General features: G+C 41.5%; 1 protein-coding gene across 1 annotated transcript in view; it reads left to right on the forward strand.

The window, feature by feature from the left end:
- LOC126266763 (clavesin-1-like) overlaps nucleotides 1–10584 on the forward strand; it is a 29321-nt gene extending 18737 nt beyond the window's left edge. Inside the window, exons 3-4 of the mRNA XM_049971283.1 lie at nucleotides 8339–8444; nucleotides 10401–10584. Of these exons, the coding sequence (XP_049827240.1) occupies nucleotides 8339–8444; nucleotides 10401–10543 (249 nt within the window). The 3' untranslated portion in view covers nucleotides 10544–10584. The remainder of the gene's footprint in view (nucleotides 1–8338; nucleotides 8445–10400) is intronic.
- The last annotated feature ends 3620 nt before the right edge of the window (nucleotides 10585–14204 follow it).

Genomic DNA, 14204 nt, shown 5'->3' on the forward strand with positions numbered 1-14204 from the left:
TGGCCATTGAACAGAGATGTGGATCAAGACTGTAATTTTGTAGCAGCACATCAGTTTGAAACTAGTCGTGTCTTGTTTCAGAGGTGTGAGACACAAGCCTAACTGCTACTACTAGTGAACTGTCACACGACACGCATGTTTCAGCGTGAAAACATGCTATAACCACCAGAAGAACCAAATCATGAAATCCTGAGGCTGATATCTCAAGTAGAAAATTGAAACTTCCTTGATTGACAGCTCTCCGACACCGCCCACAATCTCAGTTGGAAAAGACGAATACAAAGTTCAGAAAGCGACTCTAATAACAAGAAGTCAACACAATCATATCCTGGAAGATACTGCGACAAAAACAGAAGGGAGAAGAAGAACAGCTATGACAAGATCACTCCACGGTTCTAGACCGAAGAGGACAGCAAAAGCTGAACATCCATTAGCTTCAGTAAATAGATCTATCAGTTGCAACGAGGATAGCCGGTTCTGTACTATATATTGTGATATCAAGAAAGTCATGATTCAGTGTCTAACATGTAAACAGTGAGTTCATGAGAAGTACGATGGTGCTAGAAAGGGGGTCAATGCGTCTTAGTGCTAAAAATGCAACTGAACTCAGCAAGAATGAAAAACTGTTGCAGTAGACTAATTTCGGTAAGACAATGGTAAGAGTAGGCATACTACTGTTTTGCCCGATATTAAGTGTCAGGATATGGCTGTTATACTTGTCATGCTAGCCTAGTTACACAATAACTTCGCGTTCTCTGTTCCATTAAACTGCCTGTAATAAACAAATGTAAAAGTTACAGATAGTTTTAAAACGGGGACAGTCACAGCTAAAATAAGTCATGCAGTAAGACAGGTGTTTAAATACTGGTGTTAAAATTATTAAATTCCAATAGTCCGCTGTAGTTGTGTTTATTTAGGCCTATTAGAGACCCAAACAACTCTTAAGTTGTCTCTTCTTATGCATGTAAATGGTATATCATATGGTATAGGTGGACCTGTGTCAAACATTTGGTGACTGTACAACAGTCAATAAAGTGAAGGAAGTTCGTGATTTTAGCACAGACTGGATATTCATCATTGATGATGGTGTTTATCAGTTGACGAGGGATAAGAACTTTGCCTAGCCAACTTTGCCTTACTATGCGGCATTCTGTAACAATTCCCTATACCATATGACACAGAGTTTATACACAGCAGAAGAAGCAAATTAAAAGTTGTGAACTTGTTATGTGGATCTCTAATCGACTTATATACGTACAGCTACAGGGGAATACTGGGCTTTTCATTCAGTTTCATATTTTAATTGTATTTAAGAACGTGTTGTACTGTATGAACCGTTAGTCAATTATTTATAAATTTCAATATTATTTCGTAGTTATTCAAATAATTTTATGGTTTCAAAAGGGTAAAAGGGTCCCATTTGGAGTACCATTTAACGATTCGTTGTGAAAGATGTGATGTTATCAATGTAATTTCTTTTCAATACTTTCAGCATTTCGCGGCCCTGTCAGCAACTGTATAAATATTAAATTCAAAATTAACAGCCTCAGTTGCGGAGTTACCTAGATTTACCTAGGTTTCAATTGGGATGACCCAACCTTCTTCAGAATTACACTTACTAATGTTTGTCCATAATGGACATTGTCAAACTAAAAATACAAATACACCAAGTGTCGTCATATTTTAAAAACTTAACTGAAGGTGCCTCAGCTCCACTTCCCGACCTCCAGTACAGCACTCGTGGCTGCCGTATCGCGGTCGGGAAGTGGAGCTGAGGCAGCTTCAGTTAAGTTTTTAAAATATGACGACACTTGGTGTATTTGTATTTTTAGTTTGACAATGTTCATTATGGACAAACATTAGTAAGTGTAATTCTGAAGAAGGTTGGGTTATCCCAATTGAAACCTAGGTAAATCTAGGTAACTCCGCAACTGAGGCTGTTAATTTTGAATTTAGTAATTTCTTTTGTCTGTGTTGGTTTCGATTTAGCATTTTATACATCATGCTGAAAATATTTTAAACGTTTTACGGACTTGTGTTAAGGAGGAGGACGAGGAGACTAATGCTTAACGTCCCGTCGACATCGAGGTCATTAGAGGAGCAGCACAAGCTCTGATTGTGTTAAGGATTAGGAAGGAATCGGTCGAGACCCTTCAAAGGAACAGGCCTGTCATTTGCCAGGAGCGTTTCAGTGAAATCACTGAAAACGTAAATCTGAATGCCCGCTCTAGTTTTGAACGGTCGTCTTCCCGACCGCTGCGCGACCTCGCTCGGTGTGAGTTAAGGTACTACTGTACAACACAGTATAATAGCTACCAGTACATACGCACAAACTTCCTGGCCACTAAAGGCGACCCGTTTCGTTTACTGTGCCAATGAGTTTATTTCTTTTTTTTATAGACGCAGGACGTTGTTATCAGGAGAAAGAAAACTGGCAACTGAACGGAATGGACAGTGTCTTGAAAGGAGGATGTAAGATGAACATCAACAAGAGCAAAACGAGTACAATGGGATGTAGTCGAATTCAATCGGGTGATGCTGCGGGAATTAGACTAGGAAATGAGACGCTTGAAGTAGGAAATGAGTTTTGCTATTTATGGAGCAAAATAACTGATGATGGTCGAAGCAGAGAGGGTATAAAATGTAGACTGGCAATGGCAAGGAAAGCGTTTCTCAAGAAGAGAAATTTGTTAACATCTAGTATAGATTTAAGTGTCACGAAGTCGTTTCTGAAAGTATTTATATGGAGTGTAGACGTGTATGGAAGTGAAACGAGGACGATAATAGTGCTACAGAAGAATGGGTAGCTCACGTAACTAATGAGGAGGTACTGAACAGAATTAGGGATAAGGGAAACTTGTGACACACCTTGACTAGAAGAAGGGATTGGTTGGTAGGGTATTTTCTGAGGCATCAAGGGATCACCAATTTAGTATTTGAGGGCAGCATGGAGATTAAAAATCGCAGAGGGAGACCAAGAAATGAATACTCTAAACAGATTCAGAAGGATATAGGTTGCAATAGGTAGTGGGAAATGAAAAGACTTGCACAAGATAGAGTAACATGGAGAGCTGTATCAAACCAGTCTCTGGACTGAAGACCACAGCAAAAACAAATTAACATTTTGTACTTGTAACGAGTATTTTTAGGAATGTCTATTCCGAAACACTACCGTTCCCGTAAGACCTATAGCATTTTAGAACTGCCAAATTTGACGATTTTACGTAGCATTTTGTGGTATCGATAGTTCCGATTCCACAGCGTAGGTGCACGTTCTTAGGTTGGCACTACGAGAGTGGACGACGCTGTGGAGCTCAACGAGCACCGCTCTGATTTCTGCGCAGTTGATCAAGAGTAGGGGACCAAGCAACTTAGCTTCTACTTCGTAGGGGGCTAGCCATTACAGACTTTACCTTGTTACTTCGATGATGGTTTGTCCAACTACTAGTAACTGTTAGCTTTGATACATGAACAGCTTCGCACCTACGTGCTCATCAAGCTTTAAAAATATTCTAGCCGATAAGCACCAGACACAAGTGTTACACCTTATGAATTATATTTGTAAGTTGAAGGGGATTACAGCTATCAGCTGCAGTGAGGTTCAGTTTACATATAATGTTTCACAGCTGTGGATTCGTACGCATTCATACAATTAAATTTGGTTTCAAACACGGACGGAAATTGAGCCGTGCTGCGGCCCGCGTTGGTGCTGTCTGTAGGTTTCCGCCCTTTGTTGGAGGCCAGATCGCCTCCTTTAGTTGGCATGATTCCGGTTTAGTCCTCCTCTCGTCTTGACTGGTGTCACTCGTTTCGCAAGCGTTGCCGGTCCGCTAGTGGCAGCAGCGGCGGTTATCGAAATGTGGTAACTGTTGCCCTATCTTTCGGGCGACTCTCGCTTCCCACGCCCGGGTTCCCGGGTTCGATTCGCGGCGGGGTCAGGGATTTTCTCTGCCTCGTGATGGCTGGGTGTTGTGTAATGTCCTTAGTTAGGTTTAAGTAGTTCTAAGTTCTAGGGGACTGATGACCTAAGATGTTGAGTCTCATAGTGCTCAGAGCCATTTGAGCCACTTTTTTTTCGGGCGACGTCGCTGTTTTTGCGTGTTGTGTGAGTGAAGCGGTTCGGTTGGGGACTCAGGAGTAGCCAGGTCCGCGCAGTACGAAAACATGCCGGGACCGCTGGCGGCATGCACGGACTTCCGGGTGGAAGGGCTGTGGTCACGAGGGTGCACGACCTCGTCGTAAACCGGATCCAGCTAGCATTAAGGTGAGTGCATTTCAATCCAAGTAGAGAAACCTCCTCCATTGCGACATCTCGCGATTATCCAGTGACTTGGGTTCGTGTTGCTGCTCGTAGTGTCGCCGAGGCGAAGAGCAGCGAGTGGAGTCCTCAGAGAAAGCGGATCTGATAGGGGTTTCCACGACTTATTATTACTGCGTTCAGCTTGTTACAATTTTTTAAGTTCAACCAGCGATATTTTTCCTGCCTGGTGGCCGCTAACGACCCAGTTACCTGCCCTGGAGGGTTAGTGCATGAACGGCAGTGTACGTTTCCTCGCCTCGCTGCAGTTGTCCGGTGAGACGTGTAGTTTCGACAGCTTTCTTGATTGTAGGTTGGTTGGCGATTCTTCTACTATGGTGGTAGTGATTCGTTTCTCATTCTGGGTGTTCTAAGCACAGTATTCTGGGGGGCGTAGTACAGTCCACCGGTTCTGGCTTTGACGTGTTGTTCCATTCTTATATTTGGTTTATCTGACGTCAGGTCGCCTGAGCAAGATTATCAGTAGTCATTCGTTAGACTGCCAAAGTCTGAGTTACCATTCTTTGAAGTGAATGCCTTGGGTGCCTATCTCATAGCTCGCGACGGTTTTTGTTGCCGGACCTTCCTGGAGCACCGTCTGTGACCAGTCCTTGTGTTTCATTATTGTATAATTTTTTATAATACCTTGTAATACCTACATTGAAGGTTAAGCATGTCTAGTTAACCGTTCCTTTGGCCTTCTGGAATAAAACTTGCAGTATAAAGATTGTGTTACAAGGTTACAATCTTCCTGTTTCACCTTTTCAGTGGTCAGTTGCTTGTTTCTTTTAATTAACCTTTATTGGTATTTGCTGTTTTACAGTAGGTTTCTAAAGTTCTTTATATAATCGACGTTCTTGGCGTGTAAGGCCTTCAGCCGTCATTGTGGTCACGAGGGTGCACGACCTCGTCGTAAACCGGATCCAGCTAGCATTAAGGTGAGTGCATTTCAATCCAAGTAGAGAAACCTCCTCCATTGCGACATCTCGCGATTATCCAGTGACTTGGGTTCGTGTTGCTGCTCGTAGTGTCGCCGAGGCGAAGAGCAGCGAGTGGAGTCCTCAGAGAAAGCGGATCTGATAGGGGTTTCCACGACTTATTATTACTGCGTTCAGCTTGTTACAATTTTTTAAGTTCAACCAGCGATATTTTTCCTGCCTGGTGGCCGCTAACGACCCAGTTACCTGCCCTGGAGGGTTAGTGCATGAACGGCAGTGTACGTTTCCTCGCCTCGCTGCAGTTGTCCGGTGAGACGTGTAGTTTCGACAGCTTTCTTGATTGTAGGTTGGTTGGCGATTCTTCTACTATGGTGGTAGTGATTCGTTTCTCATTCTGGGTGTTCTAAGCACAGTATTCTGGGGGGCGTAGTACAGTCCACCGGTTCTGGCTTTGACGTGTTGTTCCATTCTTATATTTGGTTTATCTGACGTCAGGTCGCCTGAGCAAGATTATCAGTAGTCATTCGTTAGACTGCCAAAGTCTGAGTTACCATTCTTTGAAGTGAATGCCTTGGGTGCCTATCTCATAGCTCGCGACGGTTTTTGTTGCCGGACCTTCCTGGAGCACCGTCTGTGACCAGTCCTTGTGTTTCATTATTGTATAATTTTTTATAATACCTTGTAATACCTACATTGAAGGTTAAGCATGTCTAGTTAACCGTTCCTTTGGCCTTCTGGAATAAAACTTGCAGTATAAAGATTGTGTTACAAGGTTACAATCTTCCTGTTTCACCTTTTCAGTGGTCAGTTGCTTGTTTCTTTTAATTAACCTTTATTGGTATTTGCTGTTTTACAGTAGGTTTCTAAAGTTCTTTATATAATCGACGTTCTTGGCGTGTAAGGCCTTCAGCCGTCATTGTGGTCATTTGCATAAAAAAATCGATATTTGTATTTTATCAGTGAGCCTTAAAACCTTATTTACTACCATCTCTCGCGTCTGATGCCTTCTGTTGTGTTTGTGCCACTTACTTTTAATATTTCAATACCTATATGTTGTAACTGCGCTAAGCTCTTTAACATTCTTAATTTATTGTCATTCTTGCCGTCTAAGGCATTCAGCTGTGATCACAGTAGTGTGTTCTTTTCAAACATTATCTATATCGGTATTTTATGGTGATTTGCTAAATTGTGACGCACAGAAAACACTATTATTTGCACAGTTTTTTATTCCTTCATTAATAACGTGTGGTATTTTTCATTTATTGTTGAGCCTGGAATTACAGTTTTAAAAATAAATGTGTGTAACTGTAAAAGACAACCAATAATTAATGATTGCGGCCCTGTCCACAATCGCAACCTAATCCTGCTTTCCCTCGACTATCAGGTTTCAGAAATTTTCCCAAGCGAACAGTTTGGTGAGAACTGCATTTAATGTTCAACTGGAATCGGTTACCCCGCTATTGGTCCCAGCGGCGGATACACCCGTACGTCTTTCTTGAGCCAAATAATACCAAACTGGACGGTAGTTGTAACTTTTCAGGCAGATTGAATCTGTCTGCTGGACCAAGAATCCAACTCGGTACTTCTACCTTTGTCGGGAAAGTTCTCTACCAATTGAGCTATCGAAGCCCAAATCACATCTCCTCGCAGCTTTAATTCCACCAGTACACCGTCTCCTACCTTCCAAACATGACAGAAAGTATCCTGCAAATCTTGCAAGACTAGCACTACTGGAGAAAGTATACTGTGGAGATACAGCCTGCGTGTTGTTTATAGAATGAAATTAGTACTTTGCAGCGGAATGGGTGCTGATATGAAATTTGGTTGACCACTTGCCTGCGAAAGGAAACGGTCCCGAGTTAGAGCATCGGTCCAGCACACATTTTTAATCTGCCAGGAAGTTTTATATCAGCGCACACACCGCTTCAGAGTGGGAATTTCATTCTGGACAGTAGTTATCTAGACACGTATGATGTGGTCCAATGAGTTGCTGTTTGCCTCTTCTCAATTGATGGACTGCGTAGAGCGCACCTGCAGCCCAGCGTGTGTGGCGGTTGTATTTCAGGGTTGAGGCAGGTTGTGTGATGTTTTCAGGGGGTTGTTGTTATGACTTGGGTCCGCTCATTCATTTTATGGTGAGTATGAACCAGTGAGTTCATTTGAACATTCTCGTTAACCAAGTCTTGCTCTTTCTTCTGTGACATTGTAATTCTGCTGTGAACATCCCCATCTTCCGTGTTCACAGAGTGCACGCGTACGTTTCGGGTTTGACTACCACCCAAGCGCCGTAACGCGCATCGACTGAGTAACTATACCATCAGACCTCATTCCCATAAAAATTTCAGGGCTATTTGGAATAGCGCATCAAACGTAGGAAATATCCTCACAGTTTGGTGTCTTAGCGGGATGTGATCATTTTTGAGCAGCTTCAGCTGCGTAAGGCTAACCTGAAGATGTTTGTGGACTCTGTTCCTCATCGAATTGCAATCATGACAGAGACTATAGGCTGTGGTAGACTGTCTTAGTGTGAAGTTTCCTGGGATGACTAATTCTCTGCCCGGAATCTTAGCTTACCGAGTTTTTGATAACAGATGCTTTAAATAAATTTGCGCATTCAGATTTTCTAGTGACATTCGAGGTACTGTCAGCAGTGGGGTAGTTTCAGGTCGTATTATATATGCATGTTTAAGAGTGCAGCGAAGTAGAAAAATACTGTTTTTGTAGCGAACAATTGGACTTGTTAACTAATCTTGATTTATAACATAAGTTTTTGCAGATGTTTCGAGGTTAATATTAGGCATTTTTCTACTGATATGATGTAAGTGGCAACATCTGCTTCACCCATCTTAAGCTTAGTCTTAGCAATACTATTTTCAAAGTGATATTAAATGAATTTTAAGTAGATAAGTTTCTGCTGCTACAAATGTGGCTATTAAGAACATTATTAAAATTTGTTTCTCCATTGCATACTGTAGTGCTCATTAATTTCAGTTTAACGAAAAGTTGGTTTATTGAGGTGACTGTGTGGTAATGACTCAGGAGTACATCGGAAAAACATACCAGTGTTGGGACTGTTTCGTGTCATACCGCCCGTCTGTTGCAGGTGTTCGCGCACCTTCCAGGATCGACGACGCTGTTCGAGTACGTGCAGCGTGACTGCATACCAGACGAGCTGGGAGGCACTGCTGGACCTGTTGATAACTTTTCCTGTAAGCAGATCCTCTAAAAGTTTACCGAACAAATTCATCAGTGACCATCTCGCTGATTACCCTAATTATTTCAGATAATCTAAAGTTGTTTCAGGGTGTGGAAGAGATTACGTCCAGGTTTCTGATTTCTTATTCAACGGTATCTTTGCCAACCCTGCTTTCATATATGCAACAAAAAGTATCGCTTTGCAATGCACGATGCGTTGTATTCAAATGTACAGAAGGCATAATTTTTAATTTCTAACATCGTAGAAAACATATTCTTACGTTTGTTCGTCTCATGGAACGTCTACATCAGGGGCAGCCTAGAATTCATCTAGAAATCAACGCCCTCGCTCACAAGTCATAGAGTATCAGGGTGGATCCTCACTTCCCACACATCTACGCCACAACGTCTGAGTGTGTGGAGGGGGAAGAGGGGAAACAACGAACGCTCTATATTTAGATAGCAATGAAGTCGCATTGCATGCGGCTTGGATCAATATTAGATATTACTCAACAACACAGATGACAAACGAAACAGATATCCAGTATTATTTATTTTCGGCACACTAAAGACGTAATACAATATTTATCTTATACAATCTTCCGGCATACCAAGAGATGCGGAAAATTTTACAGATATTCGCACTCGGGTTTCCACGTAATCGAAAAAACATCTTTCACATACATATGCTGGTAGAAATAGCAAAGCAGTTTTGTCACCCCATCATGGAACCTTGGAAACTCTACCTGAAGAAAACAAAACACAGTTTTAACGTGAAAGAATTTGTCTTTGAATCGGGAATCACCTTGAAGATCAATGAGTTAAATCTTCACATGCACAGGATCGATTTCGATTCAAATGGCAAACGGTCTCTGAAACAGGTGTGAGGTTGGCAGCGTCCTAAAAACATATAGTAATTCTTACATGGCCGCAATAAATTCTTCTGACCTCACGTTAGGAAGTTGAGGGAACTGAACTGTGTTATTCAGAACTTTTCCTTTGAACAACGCGACTTTCTTTTTAAATTCATCCCCGCCAATCTCAGTAAATTTTAAAAAATACCTCGCCACTACGGTTGTCTTTCATAAAACAACTGAACACGGAAATCCAATAGTGATAGTCTGATTCACACAGTGAATTAATAACCGCACACTACACAGAGATACCGAAATTAAATACTGACACTGTCATACGAATTGATTCTATGAACTAAACCATTCATTACTGAATTAAAAGCAAAAAATTATTTTAAAATAATATTATAGGCTCTGCATTTGTCAGAAATAGTTGTCTATCTGTCTTTAAGATATATTAATGGTATCTGCAACCACCTTGCCACAATTAGTTATCAGTCAATCCAGAATGAATACAATTCAAAGACTGAGCGTTGGGTTGTTCATTTTTCCTTCCTTTTTATTTCACAACGGCGGTCCTGTATGAAGTGATTCTCCACTGCCGTCATATGACTGTCGGTTGAGACACAAAACAATTTTTTTTAAATTTTTAATAAAATGAATGTTTTCCACTTGTCTCCATAACCCCATCACTCACAACAGTTTGATATTCATGATCCTAGTTTTAATTTGAAAGTAGTATTTTTTAAAAAATTGGAATTAATATTTTAGTGGGTAGTAGAAATGCAACTAGCTAGGCCGTTAGAATAGTGATGGAGCACTGGAACTACATTTAGTGCGAAGTGACCAATGTCCATTGGACTTGAGTTAGCCATCTACCCGAACACCGTAAAATGCAAAACGAATGTAACTATTCAAGAACAATTACTGTAACCCTATGTTAGAGAGCCTCTTTCACGTAAGTCTGTATTATTCAGTATTTTTAGTTTTTTAGTGCTACGTAACGACTTTGGTAAGAAATATGTCTCAAATTACGTTTTACTTACACACAGGAAAGCTACTGAAACCCAGAATGGTTGTATAAGTTAGAAAGCTAAACTGTTCCCTGTGTTTCAGACAAACTTAGAGAGATGATCAGCCGTGAGTGGCTGCTGGAGAAGGACAAGTACATGTCAGACGAGAGCAAACGCCCTACCGAGAACCGCTATGCTGACATCCACGGCATCGCAGGCTCGTTTAAAAAACTGTCCGTGGACTGAAACTCAACTCTTCGTTTTAAGACAGGGACACAACATTTTCATGCACGTATACATATTCTACAGGATCACCTGTAGCCAAGAAACTGAAATAAACTATTGTCTACTAAATCTCGTAAATCTAGTTTCTTTTTATTATTTACTTATTTGTCTTTCTTTATATATTGTGTGAATAATGATAATGGTTTATCACTAAGTTAACCATCTTCCTCGAGACTTCGACGAACTCTTCTAGATATATTCAGCACAACTGCCTTTCTAGAGTTGCCAACGGTTTGAAAGATGTAGTTTTTGTTTCTGTAGGCCTTCATATTACGTTTTGGCGTAATGGTGGGATTCGAAATTACCACAAGGACTGTGTATTCAAACTTGTGTCTACATACGCTTCTATCATTGTTAGTTTTTCAGCTACTAAGATACATTACAACAGTGCAAAATAGTGTCTGATTCACCAGATAGGAGGGAATAGATTTTTTCACTTTTATTCTCAGATTGTCATACATTTTGTGCTCCTCTCTTTGCAATATTCTATATGAGCTACTATAGGGAATGGACATCAATTTCGAAAGACCGAAAACACGACACATTACCACGCATAGTACGTCTAGGAAACCCATTGGCATTCAAAACAGCTTCCAGTTTTCTCGGGACGGATAAAAGCAGTTCCACTGTGGTTTTCATGGCAATCCTTTATCATTCTTCCTCGAAAGTAGTGACGAGTTTAGAAAACAATGATGGAGGTAGAGGGTGACCACAAACACTTCTCCTCACAGCAATCCACAAACGCCATAATAACGTTAACATCCGGAAGCTGTGGTGGACAGGTAAGTAGCAATAATTCATCCTCATACCCACCACGTCACTTCAGAGAACCGTACTGTGTCTAAAGAAGGTGAGTAATGGAGCGGCACAATTATGCAATATTTAATTAAGAGAAGTCCACACATCCAGAATAATTACTTTCTTCACATAAACTAACGATTTAACCACCGATCTTGCCGTGTTATACTGCAAATGAGAGAGCTTAGTATTGCAAAAGTGTTTCTTTTTATCTGTATCTTTATTGTGCATGTCTTACAGGATATTAACAAGCAGTTGCAAAGGTATTCCCCAAACTCAATTGCTGTCCACTTGAACATGTATCTCTGCTTTCAAAACATAACACATTTAGTAAACAGGTAATCTGAGTGAAAAGAGTCTGTGTGAAAATAGCCTGCGTGAGAACTCGACAGCAGATGTCCTGTTGAGAGAAATAAGTTTTCGCATTTGTAATAGGTGTATCTGTGACACTGAGTGACAACATTATTTCATTATTTCATGTAGGTAGTGCTTCATTTTAGCTATAGTTAGCAAAAATGTATATCACTGTCGGTTGGGAAGTAGATGGCGTTGCACATTTTAGTATAAGTTTATTTTCATTGAGTAATTCGATGGTTCTCACGTAATTTTCGTCATCAGTTTCGGCATCTCGTGCAAGCAACGTCATCTTAATTCTAGATGAATCCGCATTATTTATGGCCCTGGAATTTCATACAATTAAAAGGTTTGGATAATGGTGTTTTGTGTATTCACGAAACACACTTGGCGCCAAACTTATAAATATGGCAAAAAGATAACTTCCTAACACTGATACTATAATTATTGTTATGAGGTGATTCCTTGCACGCAGCTACAGTTGTTATGATGATCGTTAAAGCACCAAATACGATTAGACAGTCCCTAGGGCAAAAACAAATGGCACACAAGATTTGCAATAGCTTACAGAGACTTATTGATAGAAGTTTTGTATTACTTAACTGCACTCTTAGGACTGTGATGTTAATTCTTTGGTTTGCCTTTAACTACTGCTATAGTGAACGATAACTGACATCAGTTTTATTATCCCTCGTGTCACCCTCTTTGGTGGCAACTGTAGCTGAGTGCTGAGGTGCTCGCTGATACACTATCCTGACACTTTTTGACGATGGTCTAGATGCACTAACAGGTGGGTGGAACCTTTCATCTGATTACGCTGATGAGCCAAACAAATGATGATCACCTGAGTCACAGTTTGTCTGTCCGACTTTGAATAGAAATACGTCACTTACGGGTGTCAGAGATCCCAAAGTTTCTTGGTAGATTTGTGAAGGTATGTGGCATTAGATATCTAGGCACAAGTCACGTAATTCTTGTAAATAGCGGGCCGCACAGATGACGCCAATTACGGACCCAGATGGGTTCCGTGGGATTTACATAAGGCGAATTCGGTCAGCAAGACATCAGCGTTAGTTCACTATAATGCTGCTCATACCGTCGTAGCACGGTTCCGCCTCTGAGACACGGACAATTATATTTCTCAAATATGACATTGCCGTCGGCGAAGACATAAAGTATGAAGGGATGCAGATGGCTCGCAGCTGTCAGCGTGTCTTTGGCGACTACTACTACAGGACCCATGTCAGAGTATAATACTGCTCCCACCAGCCTGCGTCCGTGGCGCGCTACACGTTTCTAGCCGCTATTCACCTCGATGGCGGCATTTGAGGAGACGATCACAAACCTACTGCAGCGAAAATGTGATTCATCCGAAGAGCTGACATGTTCCAACTTGTCAACGGTCAAATCCAGATGGCCCCCTTGCGCACTGCAATCGTAACTGATGATGTCGTCGGGTCAACATGTCAACATGTGCGGGTGCTCTGCTGCGGATCTCCAGGTTCAACAATGCACGATGATCGCTGTGCTCCGAAACACTTGTGTGTAACCACCATTGTGCTCTATAGGCACAGATGCCACGGATCACCGTCTATCCTACTTTACAGAGCAGACAAGCATCCGAACCTCTTGTTCTCGAAGAGTCGTAGACGTCCAACCATTTACCGCCTAGTGGTAGTTTCATTGTTCTTCTACCTCTTTTCGCAAATGCTCATGACAATAGCACGTGGACATTCGACCTCTTTCAGCATTTTAAAGATACGCGTTCACAGGCTCTGAGTAAAATATAATCTGCGCATTACGAAAGTCGCTTATCTCAATTGTTTTCCCCATTTGCAGCCCATATCTTTCCTAGAGTGACCCCTCATCCCTGTCTGTTCTACTTACATTGTTTTGTTAGTGCCTCTCTTGACCGCAACGCCACTACGCGGTATCCACCCTTGCGTTGGGCAGCGGTCATAATATTTTGGCCTATCAGTGTATATTTACGTTTGACATACGGATTTCCACACAAGATCAACTTGAGTGGATTAAAACGGATATGTAACGTAATTAGTGTCTTGTGTGTCCTCCCTGGAGTCTAACTACACAGTGACTCGTCGGCAACTCGGCGCTCGTCGATGTAGGCTGCGTCCAGTATCCTCTGGGGAACGCAGTAGGTAATGCTGCCTTAAAGTGTCCAGATCACAGTAGAGTTCTGAAAAGAACAGTAGAAATTTTACTGGCTCTTGTACTGGCTTTGAAACAGTTTAGTTCCTCGCGTGATTGAATATTGTTAATCATTTTCCGATTGGTCCAATCCACTCTTACTGACTGTAACGCTTTAGTTAGGTGAGAAATGAAGTACAAGTATCTTGACTCGGCACGCACAGGCAGCAGCTGTTCGACATTCTGTGTGTATTAAGCGAACTCGCTGCTCCGAGTTCACATTCACACCAGACTGTTCTCGAATATGATTTGCACCAGCTCT

This window comes from Schistocerca gregaria, chromosome 4 (genome assembly GCF_023897955.1).
Source record: "Schistocerca gregaria isolate iqSchGreg1 chromosome 4, iqSchGreg1.2, whole genome shotgun sequence".
NCBI lineage: Eukaryota > Metazoa > Arthropoda > Insecta > Orthoptera > Acrididae > Schistocerca > Schistocerca gregaria.